Below are 17,933 nucleotides of genomic sequence, written 5' to 3'. Positions count from 1 at the left end.
AAGATTATATTTCTTACCTAATCCCTCTCTCTTTTCCATTTTATCGGCTCAGAAAAGTATAAACCTGCATGCCTACGTTCTTCTTTTTCAGCTCTTTATCCATTGCCCATCACATCTCCTTTCTTTAGACGCTACTGTTTTCTTAATGAATTGGTGCAGACCTTTCTGGAAGTAAAAGTAGTTTGAAATGATCCCATTCATTTAAAACAAGTGAGAATCAAATATTTAATCATGACACAATCAACGCATGCATCCATTCAAAAGTAAAAGCCTTGATTCCCTCAGTTTTCTACTTCTCTAATCAATCACTTTTAAGTGTCTAGAAAAATAATTGGGCATCTCTTCCATTTTTCAACACAGCCCTATCTTTGAAGTTTCCTTGCAGTTTATGAACATTATTCCCATGCAAATGCCTGATGGGACCTCTTCCTTTTGACTTTACCATTCCCATTATACTAAAACTGGCAGTGTTTCTTTGACAAAAAAACATCTTCCAAATCAAAAGCACTGTTCTTCTTCATTCAAACCTCTTAATTTACCTCCATCTCCCCTCTCTGCCTTTCTGGTTTTTGTTACTTTTCCAAGTGTTGAAACTTTGAAAAAATTGGCTCCCCCATGCAATTCCATTTCTATGAGTTAGGTTCACCTGCCAAAGCCATCGACTTTATAAGAACCCCCCACACTCCCTCCTTCTTCATCAACACTACTCGGAAAATTGTTACAGAGCTTGTGGGTTCTTAGCAATGGCTGATTCAGGATTCAGAGGAGTTTTGATTTTGAGTTTGGGTTTGGGTTTGTTTATGCTCTTTTTGGGCACTGCCTCAGCTCAACTCTCTACTGGTTTTTACTCTTCTTCTTGTCCAAATTTGTTGTCCACTGTCAAAACCTCTGTTCGATCTGCTGTCTCCAAAGAGGCTCGCATGGGGTCTTCCATTCTTCGCTTGTTTTTTCACGACTGTTTCGTCAATGTACTTTTCTCCCATTCATCTTTCAAACCCCTTTTCGTTTTCTTTTGTTTCTAACTATTTAGTTCTAAAGGTTGCTTTTCTTTTTTTCAATGATTATATGCTTTTGTTCTGTTTTGCTTGGAGATTAGGGATGCGATGGGTCAATTCTGTTAGACGATACGTCGAGCTTCACTGGAGAGAAAAATGCTAACCCGAACCGAAACTCTGCTAGAGGCTTCGATGTCATTGATAACATCAAAACCGCTGTTGAGAATGCTTGCCCTGGCGTTGTTTCTTGTGCTGATATCCTCGCCATTGCTGCTCGTGACTCCGTTGTTCTTGTAAGTCCTTACAACTTTAGTCTAATTGTACTTAATTTGGTTATTGAGCATACATGACGTTTGTAGCTAGGAGGGCCAAGCTGGAATGTGAAGTTGGGTAGAAGAGACGCCAAAACTGCGAGCCAGTCCCAAGCCAACAGCGACATCCCCGGGCCAACTTCAACTCTTAGCCAACTCACCTCTAGATTCAGCGCTCTCGGCCTCTCCAACACAGACTTGGTCGCCCTTTCAGGTTCATATCTCCTTATACCTGTGTTGAGGATGGCTAGGAAAGAGTCCCACGCTATCTAATTTAGTGGACGATCATGGGTTTATAAGTGAGGAATACTATCTCCAATGGTACGAGGTCTTTTGGGGAGTCCAAAGCAAAGCCACTAGAGCTTATGCTCAATGTGGACAATATCATACCGTTGTAGAAATCTATGATTCCTAACAATCTGAATTTGATATCAATTATCTTATGACGGTCACACTGAATAACTTTTTACAGGCGGGCACACGATCGGACAAGCAAGGTGCACAACATTCAGGGGTAGAATCTATAGCAATGCCACAAACATAGACAGTTCATTTGCAACAACAAGGCAAGGCAATTGCCCCAGTGCCTCAGGCTCCGGCGACAACAATTTGGCTCCTCTGGATTTACAAACTCCAAACTCTTTCGACAACAACTACTTCAAGAACCTTCTTCAGAACAAGGGCCTCTTACAATCAGATCAAGTTCTCTTCAATGGCGGATCAACAGACTCCACTGTCCAAAACTACGCCAAGGCCCCTGCCCGTTTCTTCTCTGATTTTGCTGCCGCCATGGTCCGGATGAGCGACATCAGTCCTCTTACTGGCTCCAATGGCGAAATTAGGAAGAACTGCCGGAAGGTTAATTAACCAATGTTGCTCTGTTTATGTTCTTGCTTGAAGAAGAATAACTTTTGTCAAAGATTTAAATTTGAAGTGTTTTTCGATATGGGTTTTGCGTCTACAAGAGGTTTGTGATGATTTAAGAACTTTAATACTAATATTCTGTTGGCTGTTTGTTTGGAACTTTAATACTAAACCCTTCTTTCACGTGGAAGTTCTTGATAATTTGACATTTTGTGGAACCAAACATCATTAACCCCAATTAATATCGTACTTACGAACTCCTTGTCTCATCTCCAACCAATGAAAAAAAAACTTAGCAAAAAATAAGAACAAGACAAAACCCATACATATTAGAAGATGCCACAGCTTTAAGCAATCCATGACACTATACCAAATTCCCCATTAATTAGAGAGGGTTCCAATGAAGTCTCCCACCTCATTCATTGCCATTTAATTCAACTTCAAAGTTGGCATAGTTCACGGGACGCGTCGTTTAGGCGGGATTGAGTTGATTTTAGCTCCAAATGAAATTTAATTTCACAATCGCACTTTTATAACTGCGGGACAACAACAAGTCAGCTGTGAAAAATTCTAACTTCATAGATAATGTCAGTGTATGTTTGAGTCTCGGACAAGTATGATCGTGACACCCAGCTTATCTCGCAACAAGAGCACGTGAAGGCGTGTGAAGCAAAGAAAAAAAAGCAGGCTTCATTCAATTAACCCATTTACAAATGATTTAATTAATCATTCATTCATTGATGTAATATATATTAAACAAAACACCGACTAAACCCCATGCATGTGCGACTCACTGTTTATGAAGTCAACCCAAATGAGGAACACTGATTAGTAGCACAAGGCTGCACGCCAACACAAATTTACTAAGCTTTTACTAACTATTTTCACATGAAATTAAAGCCCTTTTGTTTTTGTTTGTTTGTTCGTTCGTTCAAAAATCATCTCAAACCAACAACACATTATTAGTTGCACTAAAAGCAATACCCAAAAGCCATAAAAATCAGTTCCCAATAGCTAAAGGTGGTGAAGCTCAACCAAAGTAAGGAATATGTTGGGTTGAGATAGGGTTAATTAGTTGAGGGGCAGTGGTGGTGCTGATGGGCGGAGAAAAGATGGGGGAGGAGGAGGGAGGAAGAGGCGGGGGAAGAGAGAGCGGAGGTGGCTGAGAAGGCGGCGGAGTTGGCGGGGCAGTAGGCGGGGTTGCGGTGGTGGATACGAGCCCGGTAGCGGAAATGAAAGCGATGTGGGAAGAGGAAGAGGAAGAGGAGGAAGGAGAAGGGATGATGGCTTCTCTATATTTGTACTTCAAAATCTCAGTTCTTATAGCGTTGAGGTCAGCTTGTAAGGTTTGAAGTTGGTGTTGGAGAGCAGAAATGGCGCCCATGCAGCCGTACACTGGATCCCTCAGCCTCAGATTGGCTTCATACACTAGGCTGTTTGCGGCGTCCGCTCTTTGACTCTCCGGCACTTCCTACAAATTTTCACAAATTCAACATCAAATTCGAACCGTCCAGACAAGATTATATTTTTTGTCCCGATCTATGCTCAATTCACCGACCCACTTAATATAAATACGTTTTCGGTTAAATTAGTTAATTTTGAAATCCTTAATTGCCATAATGTAATATTAAATTTTAAATTTTTTTTAAAAAAATTATGTTGGTGGTGTATTATACATATGTTTGCTTATCAAATATATCTATTTATTAGGATTCTTTACTAATTTATTTGAATAATAATTAATTATATATTTTTAAAAAGAATAATAAATGACCTAGAGGGAATTCGATTCCCAACAAATTCTTCGTGCGGAATCTCCGACTCAATCCCCGCAAAAATAATTGAGAAATTTTGCGGGAATAGAAAATGAAATAGGTGTAACGACCTAGACCCACCGCTAGCAGATATTCTCCTCTAGGGGAAACCTCCCTTTCGGGCTTCCTCTCAAGGCTTTAAAACGTTGTGTCAGTCTTCTCGCTGTTCCCCGAAAGGGGGTAGACACGAGACGGTGTGCTAGTAAGGACGCTGGCCCCAAAGGGGGTGGATTTGGGGGGATCCCACATCGATTGGAGGAAGGAAAGAGTGCCAGCGAGGACGCTGGGCCCAGAAGGGGGTGGATTGTGATGTCCTACATTGGTTGGGGAGGAGAACAAACCACCATTTACAAGGGTGTGGAAACCTTCCCATAGTAGAAGCGTTTTAAAGCCTTGAGGGGAAGCCCGAAAGGGAAAGCCTAAAGAGGACAATATTTGCTAGCGGTAAGCCTGGGTCGTTACAATAGGTGACTGGGATAGGGACGGAGAAGGCTTCCCCCACCCCGCCCCTGTCCACTTTCTCGGCCCTAAGGTAATAATAGATACAATAATTGAGGGTTGATTAAAAAATTATAAAATATAGTAGTAAACTTAGGTAGACAAAATTAGAGATGTACCATATGTGTTTATGTATTTTATAATATATAGTAGGTTCCACAGTAAAAAATATAATTAATATGAAATTGAAAACCGAGATCTATTTTTATTAATTTAATATAGGCCTCAATGGATCTAAGCACATCCCTTTGAACAAGAAAAATGAAGAGTGAGGGTTCATGCTTACCATGAGCATCTTAGCCACGTTGCTGGCACCAAAAACCTTATGGACCGAAGCAAACTTGTGGGGTTCATGCGGAGAGAAATATGGAGAAAATGGGCATTCTTGAGCGCACCTTCTTCTTAATAGCTTACAGGCCGCACATGGCGTTATGGTATTCAACGCCCCAGCTTGACTCAATATCTGCCTTCTTCCCATTAATGGATAAAACCCTTCAACCACCTCCCTCTTTATCTCATCAACCTCCTGCAATTCTCTGCCAAAACAAACCCCAAATCATTAACAAAAACAAGCATTTAGGCATATCATTTTCATACTTACTCACCTTTCTCTTGACATTCAGGCATACCCGAATTAAACCCGAATCGAAGAACAAGAACAAGAACAAGAACAAGAACGAGGGTTTGCTTAAAAGGAAGGAAAGAGAATTAGCTGAGGAGGAGAAGAAGGAGCAGAAGAAGAGGGGGTGAGTTATAAATATGATAGGACTGCAGCCTCACGTGTGGGTTCTTAAATGCATTTTGACTTTGGATCCATGTGAACATTATTTTTGATTTGTTTCTGGAAGATAATAGCTGGGAAACATGTCAATATATATGTATAATTATAATGATGATTTATGGTATAAACAATGTAAATTGTATCCAAGTTTGAAAGGTTTTGAACCGAGTAGAAATTAGGTTGGTAGTAGTTTCATGTCAAAATCAGAATCCTACAACAAATGGGTTGCCTTCAAGGTTTTGATAATAATAATGTAAGTGATGTAGCTGTGATTGTTGGTGACTATCCACAACACATCGTTCACTAAAACACTCAACATTTCTCACTCAGAAAATGACTCAACACCCTTTTGCTTCGTAATGGATACGTGTCAGATCCTACATTGGTTGGATTGAAGAGGAGAACGAAATATTCTTTACAAAATTATAGAAACTTCTCTCTAACGGATGTGTTTTAAAACTGTGAGGCTGAAAACGATACGTATCAGGCAAAAGTGAACAATATATGCTACCAGTGGGCTTGGACGGTTACAAATGGTATCAGAACCTGTGATGTCCCACATTGGTTGAGGAGGAGAACAAAACCCCCTTTAGAATGGTGCAAAAAGAGGACAATATCTATTAGCGGTGGGCTTGGGCTTGGGTCGTTACACAGCTAGACATCGAGCAGTGTACCAGCGAGGACGTTGGGCTCCCAAGGGAGTGGATTATGAGATTTCATATCGATTGGAGAGGAGAATGAAACATTACTTGTAAGGGATTGAAGACTCTCCTTAATAGACGCGTTTTAAAACTATGAGAATGACGGTGATACGTATTGGGCCAAAACATACAGTATCTTCTAGTAGTGAGCTTGGACGTTACAAATAGTATCAGAGCCAGACATCAAGCAGTGTGTCAGCGATGACATTGGGCACCAAAGGAGTGGATTATGAGATTTCATATCGGTTGGAGAGGATAATGAAGCATTCCTTTATAATAGAGTAGAAACCTCTTTCTAACCGACGCGTTTTAAAACTGTGAGGCTGACAACGATACATATCAAGCCAAAGCCAACAATATCTACTAGCAGTACGCTTAATCGGTTCGAATACCTAAACTTTGAATTGGAAGAGATTGATTTAGTTGGGTGTGTGAATTTGAGGAGGGTTGTGTCAAAGTGGGTGGTGAAAGTGAGGGAAAGAGGAAAGCTTACATAAACTATTGATACTAAATGCATATTAGGACTTAGGAGAGAAGAGTGTGAATAAAATAAAATGGTATCCTTAGACTGCAAGCAAACATAGCACCATCCCTCCTTGTTTGACCCCTTTTTTCAGCCTTACAATTCGCCACCTTCTTCTCTCTCCTCATTCCCCAAACCTAACTTTCTCTCTCCTCATACCAAACCCTAGATGCTTCCATAAATACACTCTTTCCTTCTCAATTTTGTTGGGTTTTAATTATAAATTCCAATCATGTGCATTCTGAACACCTACCCGTCCATAAACTTTTATTTACACGTTCTATTGTCGTTTACATATATTGATAGGACATCGAGATCTGTTATGTACCCATTAGTTAGTGGTTGAGTTTGTGTCACGTCAAGTCAATTTAGAGCGAGCTTGAGTTGTAATAATGGTGACACAAAAACCGTCTAAAATCGATGAAATTAATACACTTTTGACTTAACCCTAGAAGGTTGTGTTCATCTAGGTTTCTAACAAAATCCTTGGAACTCCATATGAAAACCCTAAGGCCGGTTTGGTGTTCTTCGAGGGTTGACCTGCCCTTGAACCGAACCGCCCGGCTCGACCCAAAGGGGTCAGCTCGTTAAGGCCGGTTTAGTGCATATAAGTGCAAACTGGCAGATGGGCCTCGGCCTAATGATGTTAGCCCAAGTAGTCAAGCCCACCTTTTGGGCCTTTTGGGCCATATGAATTTTGGGCCTTTAACTACTCTGAGAGACTACTTTTGGGCCATATTCTAAAGTTCCTTATTTTGATTACGTGTCACTAAATTAATGTCTCGCTCGAAAGAATACTATTATTGTGAATTAGACTTATTTTAAATATTTTTAAGAATAGAAATAGGAATATTTGAATGAAGATAATATAATTAATTAAGAAATGAGGCACCGTCATTTGGACTCCAAGGTCTTTGTATAAACTTTTTAATTTTTGGTCAAATCTTAAATATTTATGTTGAATTTTGTGTTGGAAAACAGAATCCAGAGCAGTTTGATATCCACGTGGAAGACATAGTTATTAATTGGCAGAGCTTTTTGGCAACTTTTTATTTATTTATTTTTTAATTTGTTTCATTGATTCAAAGCTTTTTTTTTTTTTTTTTTTTTCCATAATTTGATGGTTTGAGTTGGCGCAAGTTCTGGGAAAATGTCATTAGATGACTTTGGATTGGACAGTTCAAACACTCTTAACTTTCTACTGTGTACTCATCACTTCCCGTCTCCCATTAATGCATAAAGAAAGCTGAGTTATTTATTGTAATAATAAATAACATCTATCGTCTGCTTTAGGCCGTTATGCATCGTCGTTAGCTTTACACAGAGGTTTCCACACCTATATAATGAATCTTTCGTTCTCCTCTACAACAATCCATCTCCCTTAGAGCTAGCGTCCTCACTGATAAGGAAGATTTCGTTTTCCTTTCTAATAGTAGGATCTCACGATTCATCCCCTTAGGTCCAATGTCTTCGCTGGTACACCGCTTGATGTTTAGCTTTGATATCATATATAACAGCTCAAGCTCACTGCGGGTAGATATTATTCATTTTTACCCATTACATATTACTATCAATCTCATGGTTTTAAAACACATCTACTCAACAGAGACTTTTAACACTTTACCTGTGATATCCCACGTTGGTTGGGAAGGAGAACAAATCTCTCTCCAATGAAGGGCAACCAAAAATAACTTAAATGGGCAGTTATTTCAAAGTAGACTGGTTTTAACGTGTGAAAAAGGATGTATTTTGGACACTACCCTCTTTAGACAATCAGTAATGTTGTAACATTAATTTCCCAGCTTCCTCCAACCACACGGCAGCTTCCTTGTCCTTTTGGTTCATATTCTCATTTATAGATTCAACTTCATCTCGACAAGTTTGAGATCAAAAGGGTTTCGTTAAAAACATGTTACGAAATGATTTTGAATATAAAAAAATTAAATTTTTTTTAGGGTTTAGGGTTTTTAAAAGAATTGTATTTCAGTCATTAAATGGCTTGGTGAAAGATTGAAAGAGTACACCAAAATAAATGAATATTAATGGAAGAAGTAACCATGAGAGCTAAAAAAGATTTGATCTTGTTGAAGCTTGACATGAGCTATGCCAATTCAACAACATTTGTGTTCCATATGTTCCATAAAATTACAACATTTTTCACTCCAAACACACACATACACTCACAAAATACTCAACAAAGTGACAAAACAGAACAAACGGCTTATGGGAATTCACTGATTTTCATGCACATTTCAACAAATTATTAATGAGTACCTCGGCTTGCAGATCCATGTCCGACAATGGACAACAAGGCCTTCTTCACACTCACTAACTGGTAACAACCTCGGAATAATGAAGCTCTACGTGAAGAAGAGCCACCACCAAAGCACAAAGTCGACGTAGGAGAATCGGGGCTCCCCACCGCCTCGTCGCCCTCGTTGTTGTCGAAGCTACACTCAAATGGCAAGCTTGGAGAATTCGAGAAGCAACGACGATGTTTGAAGAATTTAGGTCTAACGAAAGCGGAGGGCGACGAGCGAGAGGAAGACCATGATGCGAAGGAGGAGGACGAGGAAGAGGAGGACGAAGAGAAGGAGAAAGACGAGGCGGTTCGAGATTTCCTAAAAATTGAAGTGAAACGTGTCGGCTTGGGAGAGGCTTTAGAAGTAGAATGCGAAGAGGAATAGTAAGAAGGTGGAGGAGTAAGAGGAGGGATAGAGGTGTCTGAATAAGTATGCTTAGGAGTGCCTGGGCGTGACTCCCATCTGAACGGAATGGCACCGGTGGCGCCGCCGTAATAGACTCTAAAAGAGGAGTTGGCGGCGGAGTTAGCCTCCTTGAGAGAGATTTGGTGGTAGTTTCCAGCTTCCATGTCGAGATCTCTGAGGGTTTGTTTGAACAGATCTGAGAGGTGAATTCCAAGATCCAAAGCAGCTGAATTGGATTGATATATACGAAGGGAAAGCCATTTTATTTTTGGGTCTAAATGCTAAGGCTGTGTGTAGCTCAACAAGGTGCAATAAATTGAAGTTGACAGACATTAATATTGATATCAGGAATTTGTCTTTATTGCTTGAATCAATGCAATTAACATGGTAATCATTAAATAATTAGAATTAACCAAACCCCATTTAGTGATTTGGTTGTAAATTAATTAAAAGGGTCATAATTAGTTAGAGTTTATTGGTTCAATACGTGGGTACCAATTTAATATGGGGAGAGAAGATGGGCCCTTTTGCAAATCAACAAATTAATGAGGGCATGATGGAAAAAGACAGTTGAGAGGAAGAGGGAAAATATTATTATTTCATCAAGCTTTTATTAAATATAAAATTAATAATTTAAAATTTTTAAAAATATTAATTTAGAGATTAAATAGAAATTAACGTAAAAGTTTTAGATACTAAACTTGTAATTTAACCGAAAAGATGGGTTTAGGAGGGTGAAGATGAAGATGGTGTAATAAATGAGAGATGGTCGTGGTCCATATGATTCGTGCCAGAAAGCTTGCTACTTTAATGTGATTTTTTTTTTTTTTAAACAAGAAAGATGGTTGGAGAGACATTGAGAGATCATTAAAACCCTCAAAATATCATGTCTGTGTGGCGATTGTTAATTTGCTAGATGTGTTTATGGATTTAATATATTTTATATAGTTTGATTCGATATAAGTGAAGAAAATAAAATAAAATATTTCTTTTATTATATGATTCTTTTAGATAATGTGAAAGTTTTAAATTTTTATTAATTTAGCCCAAAAAAAATTAATTTTAAAAAATAGATGAGACGTAAATATCTTAGAAAAAAACAAGGGGCATGAAGGATGAGACGTGTCCTTCCTTGTTAATGACATGTCACTATAGATGATTGTTTCGGTTGAAAATGACAAGAGAACAAGTTTTAATATCACATGATTTGAGTTCACATATTGTTCATAATCTATAGATCTTAGTTTATATAAATGTGTCAAAAAATTATTTTAAAGTTATATATATTAAGTTAAAAATTGATATGTTGGCTCAAAATGTAAAAATAAGGTAAACATTAATAGGGATGAAAGAGGGATAGGGCTTAAAAAGGAGGGAGGGAGATAGACTATTGGTGGGTCCATAGGTAGATAGAAACATTCGTGTAGATAGAAATGCTCCAATTAAAATCTCGTGTGATACATACTATTAAATTTTACGGAGTTTTACGAAAAAACTGAACAACATCATATAAGGTTGGTGAATGAATGTTCAGTACAATTTAAGGTCATATGCTTTTGGAACGACAAAAATAATTTCATCATATTAAAAATAGTTCGAAAAGCATTCTTAATAACTAGCCTCCATTTACGAATGATTTTTTTTTTTTTTTTTTTTTTTTGTAGAGGTCGGAAACGCTCTTCAAACCCACATGTTTAAACAAACAAGAGCCTCTATGTCGACTCGTGAGATTGAATTGAAGACGATCGTTGACTATCTTGATTTTTTATATCAAAGGGCATTTATTTTTAGAGAGTAATTTATTTTTTAATATAGCCTGTCACATTTATTTTTTAATTATTAAAAAAAAAACATTTGGTTGTACCAATGACTACTGGGCTATAAACATGATGGGCTAAATGAAAATGTTAAGACGAATTGGGCTCGTAAAATGTCGGCCCAAATAGCTGTTATTAATTAATTTTATTTTTAAATAGTTTAATTAAACTATACTAATAATAAAGAAAACAATAGAAGATTAGGACAAATCATATTCACAAAATCAAGCTTTGATTTGAGGATTAAAATTGTTGCAACAAAAACATGGTTGATGAATACGACGTCGTAAGAAAAAGGAAATTGGTTGGTTGTGGAAAAGGAAAAGGGGTGCACTGTCCGCAATCATTCTCCTATTGCCTTTTTCTTTCCTTTATTTTTCTTTTCTTCCAAATAATCATATAATCTGTATTTATATATAGTCTAATTTAAAAATATTTTTATATGGATGTTGAATAATCAATTAATTAATTAATTTACAAAAGCAAATATGTCACATGCCACATTTTTTAAAAATTAAATACATATAAGTTTTATAAAAATAATTATTACTTATTGTTTAAACTATGATGTATAGCTAAATATGGCGAAATGAACCAATTATTAAGCGGGCTATAAAGTTGTGTACGTAGGAGAGACTGTCACACTCCTCGAAACTTCTTTGTTGGAAGAAATCTTTTACTTTATGCTTTTTTTATTTGAAAAATACAAAAGTATCAAAAAGAAGAAAAGAAAAGAACCAAAGCACTAATTGAGAGGGAAAAAAATATAAATTCAATAAATAATAAATAATAAAGTGAAAAGAAATTGCATTATTTTTGTTTAAAATTGAAAAAATATATGCTTAATAAAGAAACTTTCATATTAATTATTCTTCTTCCATTTCAAAATATATTCAAATTAAAAATCACAGTTAATTTTAATTGATAATAATTGACAAATTGGCATTTAAAAAATAAAGAACAATATGTAATATTAATAATTATGGACGACATGTCGGCGGGATTCAATCTGAAGACGATGGGCCATTGTAACCGCCAACCACTGATTAGCACTTTTAACCGCAATCCACGCTCGGAATCAAAATATCGGTCAACTCTAATCCACTTCTAAACGCACCAATCAGAATTCGTTCAAGTCCAAATTTCAACGGTCAAAACACCAAATACTTTGACTATGATTCCTTTACCCAATCAAAATTGCCCACGTTGGTTTTATCAGTGGATTTAGAAGCAGAGGAACTTCCCTAAAGGAGAGGAAAAGCCGGAGTGTTCAAGAGGGGAATTATTGTGGACCCGATTGAGCGAACTCGGGATTGAAACTCAGTGAAGCCTTTTTCGGAACGAGTTGCGGAATCGGTCTCCTCAAAACATCATCATCATCATCATCTCTGCCTCCATTAATCCTCCACGAAGCATTATAGTTTCGAGGATCGCTTTCACATCAATGGACTCGTCCCCAAAAAGTCCAACCCAACATTCTCTTTAAATCCCCATAACCCGAATCACAATCGAAACCTGAACCAGAACCCATTCTTCTTCAATGGCGGAACCACCGGACCCGGCTTCCGAGGCACTAGCTGAAACCAGACCCCAAATGGGCTCCGATTCTGACCCATTTGGGCTCGGACCCACCGGAAGTGGCGCTTCGACTCCAGCGCCTGGGATTCGGCGGGTGAATTTCAGGGCTGTAATTGACACTAATCCGCCATTCGGGTCAGTCAAAGAGGCCGTGACCCGGTTCGGTGGAAGCGGTCCATGGATACCCTTTTGCAAGGTAACTGATGTATTTTTCTACATTTTTGTCTTTTTTTCTTTCTGGGTTGGAGCTTCAGCTCTAGAACAGTTTTTATAATGCTGTTTTCGTTTTTCGTTCTGGATTTCTTGTCGTTTACCTGTCGAGGAAACATGGGCTTATGTCCCATTCCTGGTTTTGTCTCATTTTTTGAACATAACTACAAGAATCAGTTTACCAGGCTGCATTTCCTACTTGTGTTATGGCTTGTTCATGTTTATTTCTATGATGAGTTCTAATTCAGTATGAACTATCATAACAAAGCAGCAGGGGATTGAGGAGTTTGATATTAAGAGAATGGAAGAACAGACAGCTGAGTTGGAGAAGGATCTGATAGTTAAAGAATTAGAAACACTTGATGTATTGGAAGAACTTGGTGCAACAAAGAGAATGGTGGAGGATTTAAAAAGGCAGCTTCGAACCGAAGCATTGAAATGCTTTCCAGCTCCAAATTTCCATTCAGGGGAACAGATTTCAAGTCCTAATGTCAAAGAAATTGAGGAAAGTTTTGGTGATCTCATTAACAATCACGAGCATGTGTTAGGAGATTCATGCCCTTCACCTGATATCATCTTAATGGAGTTGAAACAAGCAAAAATGAACCTTGGGAAGACTATAAATGATCTGGGTGTCATTCAAACTTCTGTTGAATCTCTTAATAGGAAAATGAAAAGGGAGAAGAGCTTGCTGGCTAAGAGACGAGATGACGTCGGGCTAAAGCCGAAGTTTTCGGGTCGATCGACATTGGACGAGGAGGAGCTCAACCCAACTCAAGTCAAGTCCCAAGTGACTAACGATGTTGAATTTAAAGATGTGTCTGAGAATTCATTGAGGGAACCTCCTGAGTTGAGTCCAAAGGGTGGAGAACTCAAGAACACAAATGAGCACAAAAGGGCTAGTTTGAGGGCTGCAGAGTTGAGGTTGGTTGCAGCCAGGAAGATGGAGGAAGCTGCAAGAGCAGCAGAGGCAGTGGCTCTAGCTGAAGTTGAAGCTCTAAGTAGCATCGATAGTTCAGCTGGGTTTTCCTTGCAAGACCCAGAGACAGTGGCATTTAACTTCAAACAGCAATCTTTCTTGAAACCGGGAGAGTATCGATTCGACGAGGCGAATTCTTCGAAATCAACCATCGAAAAGAAGTTGAAGGAAGCAAAAGAAGAGCTTAATCTTGGTAAGAAAGCCTTAGAGGAGGCTCTAAACAGAGTTGAACTTGCAAATAGCAAGCAATTAGTAGCTGAAGAGAGCCTTAGAAGATGGGTACCAGAACATCATAAGGGGCCTGCCATTTACTACCCGAGTGGCCTCAACAATTTCCACCCTCAAGGCTCTCCACTGCACAGCATGAGTAGGGCAGATGGTGTAGTAAATAAGGACTCAAAACCTGTTCTAAGATCGACCATTTCCATGCGAGATGTGCTAAGCAGGAAGCAAGGTTTATCTGGAGACAAAAGGGATAGGCAGTCTGAGAAGCAGAAGGTTGGGTTGAGTCAAATGCTCCATCTGCATGCATTAAGAGAGGATCTAAGATTTGGTTCAAGAACAGAGAATGAAAGAGATGAGCCAAAGAATGTGCCAACGGAAAGAAAGAGGTTTGGGTTCATCCACATAGCTCTCCCCATGAAGAAACAGAGCAAGAAAAAGGCACAATCATGAACAATCTAACATATTTATTCATTCATTAGTGGGTATCGGTTCTGAGTGATGTGTTGTTGTAATAACACATTTGTGATATTCAATAAGTTCCAGCGATCTTCATCACTGGTTGTTTAATGTTTAGGTTTGAGGCTTTGTAGAGTGATTGGTTGATGCTTAAATTTCCTGGTCCATGAGTATAATGCGTGATAGGTGATCTATGTTGGAATTGTGTTTCCCCCCCTAAAATTTAGCCTTTTTGTATGCCATATGCTCTGTTAATACTCATAATCCAAGTCCAAGCCCACTACTAGATATTGTCCTTGTTTCGGACTTCTCCTCAAGGTTTTTAAAACGTATCTACTAGGGAGAGATTTCCACACACTTATAAAGAATGTTTCGTTCTCCTACCTAACAGATGTGGGATCTTACAATCCACCCCCTTTAGAGTCCTACGTTCTTGTTCATACTCGTTCCCTTCTCCAATCAATGTGGGACCCCTCAATCCACTCTCTTTGGGGCCCAGTGTGCTTAAGCACACTTCCTTGTGTCCACCCCTTTGGAGCTCCGCCTCATCGCTGCAAATCTCCCGTTATCTGGCTCTAATATCATTTGTAACCTCCCAAACCCACCACTAGCACATATTATCTTCTTTCGGCTTTCCCTCAAGATTTTTAAAATACGTCTACACCTATATAAGAAATGTTTAATTTTCCTTCTCAACCGATATGAGATCTCACAGTCATCTTGTTCAAGCATTGAAACGGGCTCTTGGAAGAAGCTGCCAGCAGCTGGTTTTGCAAAGAACATTGAATCAAAGGAGAGGATTTCGAATGAGAGTGGTTGGTAGAGTTAGTTCTATGGCTCAGTGGTGGTTGATCTCCATCCTTTATGACAAGGAACAAAGGTTAATAAACTAGCAATTAGAATTAGAGATCGATTGCTAATGAAGGTGGTGGTGGTCAGCGGTAGCACCGATGGGCACTGACAGTCAAATGGTGGTGACCATTGGGTATTGGCGGCTGATGGTGGCGGGTGGTGGTCGCTGACGGTAGTTGGGATGAAAGTAAATATAGAATTCAAAAGAGAATAAATCAAATTCTTACCCTCAATTAAAAGTTATAATATTCTCAATAAGAATAAAATAAGTGGAAGTTTTGAATTTAAGTCAACACAGGCGAAATTTAAAATGTTTTAAAAATGTTTTTCTTTAACAAATAAATAATAATAATAAAACTGGTGATTTGTTTCTTCACTCAACCACTTTCCGTATTATTTTTCTTTTTTAAATATATATATATATTTTAATTTAATGTTCCTCTGCGTCTCCTTATTCTTCTTCTTCTTTTTTCAAATTTATTTATATCTGAACCAATTATGTGTTCGTAGGTACATACAGCTTCCCCATCTCTAAATTTCCCTTATTCATGGAAGTCGAACCGACGCCGCAACCCGGACGTCTGAACCGGCTGAACTCCGCCGTGGCCGAAACCTGGATCGGAAAGCGGTTCAAATTAACCGAAAGGAACTCCAACTTCACCACCGAGCTCCGAGCTGGCACTGCCACCTTCTTAACCATGGCCTATATCTTAGCTGTCAACGCCTCTATCCTTGCTGACTCCGGCGCCACGTGTTCCCAATCTGACTGTGTCCCTCTCTGTTCCGACCCTTCAATTTCAATCTCTAACTGTACTGGGTTGGATCTCCGGGTTATACAACCCGACGAGTCCTGCAAGTTCGACCCTGTCAATCCCGGCTACGCCGGTTGCCTCGATCGGGTCCGTAGAGACTTGATTGTAGCGACGATTGTTTCGTCGCTCATTGGTTCTGTTATAATGGGCGTTTTTGCGAACCTTCCTCTCGCTTTAGCGCCAGGAATGGGGACTAATGCTTATTTCGCTTACACCGTCGTCGGATTTCATGGCTCCGGTAATATATCCTACCGGAGCGCCTTAGCCGCCGTTCTAATGGAAGGGCTAATTTTTTTACTAATTTCCGCAATTGGGTTTCGTGCAAGATTAGCCAAATTAATCCCAAAGCCGGTCCGAATCAGTTCCTCTGCCGGAATTGGGCTATTTTTAGCCTTCATCGGATTGCAGGGCAGCCAAGGAATTGGTCTAATTGGCTTCAGCCCGTCGACGTTACTGACAATCGGAGGCTGCCCGGAATCTTCCCGGGTGTCGGTGGCGCCGTTGGTGACTTACCTGAACGGAACGGTGGGTCTAATGGCCGGAGGAAAGGCATCGGACAAATTCCTCTGTTTGAACGGGCGAATGGAAAGCCCAACGATGTGGCTGGGAATAGTGGGATTCGTAATAATCGCGTATTGCTTGGTGAAAAACGTGAAAGGGGCTATGATTTACGGGATCATATTCGTGACGGCGGTTTCGTGGATTCGGAAAACGAGTGTGACGGCGTTTCCAGAAACGCCGTCAGGGGAGGCGGCGTACAACTACTTTAAGAAAGTTGTGGACATACACACAGTTAAGAGCACAGCTGGAGCACTTAGCTTTAAGGATTTGGGGAAGCCTTACCTTTGGGAGGCCATTGTCACTTTCTTATATGTAGATATTTTAGATACCACTGGAACCCTTTATTCAATGGCCCGATTTGCCGGATTTATTGATCAAAATGGAGATTTTGAGGGTCAGTATTATGCCTTTATGTCTGATGCTACGGCCATTGTCGTCGGCTCCTTGTTGGGAACTTCGCCGGTGACGGTGTTCTGTGAGTCGTCGACGGGGATAAGGGAGGGCGGCAGGACGGGGCTGACAGCTTTGACAGTGGCGGTTTATTTCTTTCTGGCGTTTTTCTTTACGCCGTTGTTGGCCTCGATTCCGGCGTGGGCGGTTGGGCCGCCGTTGATACTGGTGGGGGTTTTGATGATGAAAGCGGTTGTAGATATTGAATGGGATGATATGCGGCAGGCAATTCCAGCCTTCATGACGTTGCTTTTGATGCCGTTGACTTATTCCATAGCGTATGGTTTGATTGGTGGAATTGGTACTTACATGGTGCTGCATGTATGGGATTGGGCTTCAGCTGGTTTGAAAAAATGTGGACTTTTGAAATCCAGGAGTGAGGTCAGCGGGTATAACGGGCAGCTCCTGGCTGAAGAAGGTCCTTTTCGGAAAACCGTACACCCCGAAGTATAGTATTAGTATATAGTATTATTCCATGGTTGTAATAACTTTTTTAATTAAAATCATTTAACTTTAATTGAACTTTACATATTGATATTGCTAGCATAGCTTAGCTACATGAGAGGGCACGGGCACAGCGCCAACATATTGCAGTCAAAAGGTTTTGACTTTTATTGATAATAAATCAAAATGCCAGCTCGTTGCCTCATTCTTCAGTTTTGACCTTAGATGAACAAGAGCGTATGTTAATAAAATTTCAAGAAAACATATTATGGGATACACCTGCATTTCTAACATTCAATTTTGAGCCGTGTACTTTTAGAAATATTTAGTTATTGTATCATCATTTCTATATCA

At 39.4% G+C, this 17,933-nt stretch overlaps 5 protein-coding genes across 6 annotated transcripts; 3 read left to right on the top strand and 2 right to left on the bottom strand.

Moving 5' to 3' along the window:
- Positions 1-57: 57 nt before the first annotated feature.
- On the top strand, positions 58-2,329 carry LOC111809148 (peroxidase P7). Its single transcript, XM_023695514.2, has 4 exons — positions 58-968; positions 1,097-1,288; positions 1,355-1,520; positions 1,779-2,329. Exons 1-4 carry the CDS (start codon positions 744-746, stop codon positions 2,171-2,173), a joined length of 978 nt encoding a protein of 325 aa, XP_023551282.2. The 5' UTR covers positions 58-743; the 3' UTR covers positions 2,174-2,329.
- A 528-nt stretch (positions 2,330-2,857) lies between these two features.
- Positions 2,858-5,331, bottom strand: LOC111809108 (LOB domain-containing protein 15). Its single transcript, XM_023695459.2, has 3 exons — positions 5,088-5,331; positions 4,769-5,018; positions 2,858-3,641 (listed from the first exon to the last, which is right to left on the bottom strand). Exons 1-3 carry the CDS (start codon positions 5,099-5,101, stop codon positions 3,201-3,203), a joined length of 705 nt encoding a protein of 234 aa, XP_023551227.2. The 5' UTR covers positions 5,102-5,331; the 3' UTR covers positions 2,858-3,200.
- A 3,214-nt stretch (positions 5,332-8,545) lies between these two features.
- On the bottom strand, positions 8,546-9,506 carry LOC111809043 (uncharacterized). The gene has a single exon (XM_023695367.2). It carries the CDS (start codon positions 9,357-9,359, stop codon positions 8,751-8,753), a length of 609 nt encoding a protein of 202 aa, XP_023551135.2. The 5' UTR covers positions 9,360-9,506; the 3' UTR covers positions 8,546-8,750.
- Positions 9,507-12,321: 2,815 nt separating this feature from the next.
- Positions 12,322-14,654, top strand: LOC111809436 (WEB family protein (DUF827)). Of its 2 annotated transcripts, none has more exons than XM_023695899.2 (2): positions 12,322-12,786; positions 13,075-14,654. In XM_023695899.2, the coding sequence occupies exons 1-2, from the start codon at positions 12,553-12,555 to the stop codon at positions 14,452-14,454; spliced, it is 1,614 nt and encodes a 537-aa protein (XP_023551667.2). In that variant the 5' UTR covers positions 12,322-12,552; the 3' UTR covers positions 14,455-14,654. The 2 variants fall into 2 exon arrangements, with proteins under 2 accessions (XP_023551667.2, XP_023551666.2); XM_023695898.2 differs by having other exon boundaries at positions 12,324-12,786; positions 13,072-14,654.
- Positions 14,655-15,737: 1,083 nt separating this feature from the next.
- LOC111808216 (adenine/guanine permease AZG1) lies at positions 15,738-17,784 on the top strand. Its single transcript, XM_023694062.2, has one exon. It carries the CDS (start codon positions 15,861-15,863, stop codon positions 17,586-17,588), a length of 1,728 nt encoding a protein of 575 aa, XP_023549830.1. The 5' UTR covers positions 15,738-15,860; the 3' UTR covers positions 17,589-17,784.
- Positions 17,785-17,933: the final 149 nt, after the last annotated feature.

This window comes from Cucurbita pepo, chromosome 13 (genome assembly GCF_057944985.1).
Source record: "Cucurbita pepo subsp. pepo isolate OVF chromosome 13, ASM5794498v1, whole genome shotgun sequence".
Taxonomy (NCBI): domain Eukaryota; kingdom Viridiplantae; phylum Streptophyta; class Magnoliopsida; order Cucurbitales; family Cucurbitaceae; genus Cucurbita; species Cucurbita pepo.
Note: the sequence above shows the minus strand (reverse complement) of the source record. Positions and strands in the feature narration are given on the sequence as shown.

Excerpts from the sequence above, each read along its gene's own strand:
- LOC111809148 (XM_023695514.2), top strand. The coding sequence starts at position 744 with ATGGCTGATTCAGGATTCAGAGGAGTTTTGATTTTGAGTTTGGGTTTG. Across the intron at positions 969-1,096 it reads TTCACGACTGTTTCGTCAAT|GGATGCGATGGGTCAATTCT; the intron begins GTACTTTTCTCC and ends CTTGGAGATTAG. Across the intron at positions 1,289-1,354 it reads CTCGTGACTCCGTTGTTCTT|CTAGGAGGGCCAAGCTGGAA; the intron begins GTAAGTCCTTAC and ends TGACGTTTGTAG.
- LOC111809043 (XM_023695367.2), bottom strand. The coding sequence starts at position 9,359 with ATGGAAGCTGGAAACTACCACCAAATCTCTCTCAAGGAGGCTAACTCC.
- LOC111808216 (XM_023694062.2), top strand. The coding sequence starts at position 15,861 with ATGGAAGTCGAACCGACGCCGCAACCCGGACGTCTGAACCGGCTGAAC.
- LOC111809436 (XM_023695898.2), top strand. The coding sequence starts at position 12,553 with ATGGCGGAACCACCGGACCCGGCTTCCGAGGCACTAGCTGAAACCAGA. Across the intron at positions 12,787-13,071 it reads CATGGATACCCTTTTGCAAG|CAGGGGATTGAGGAGTTTGA; the intron begins GTAACTGATGTA and ends ATAACAAAGCAG.
- LOC111809108 (XM_023695459.2), bottom strand. Across the intron at positions 3,642-4,768 it reads ACGTGGCTAAGATGCTCATG|GAAGTGCCGGAGAGTCAAAG; the intron begins GTAAGCATGAAC and ends GAAAATTTGTAG.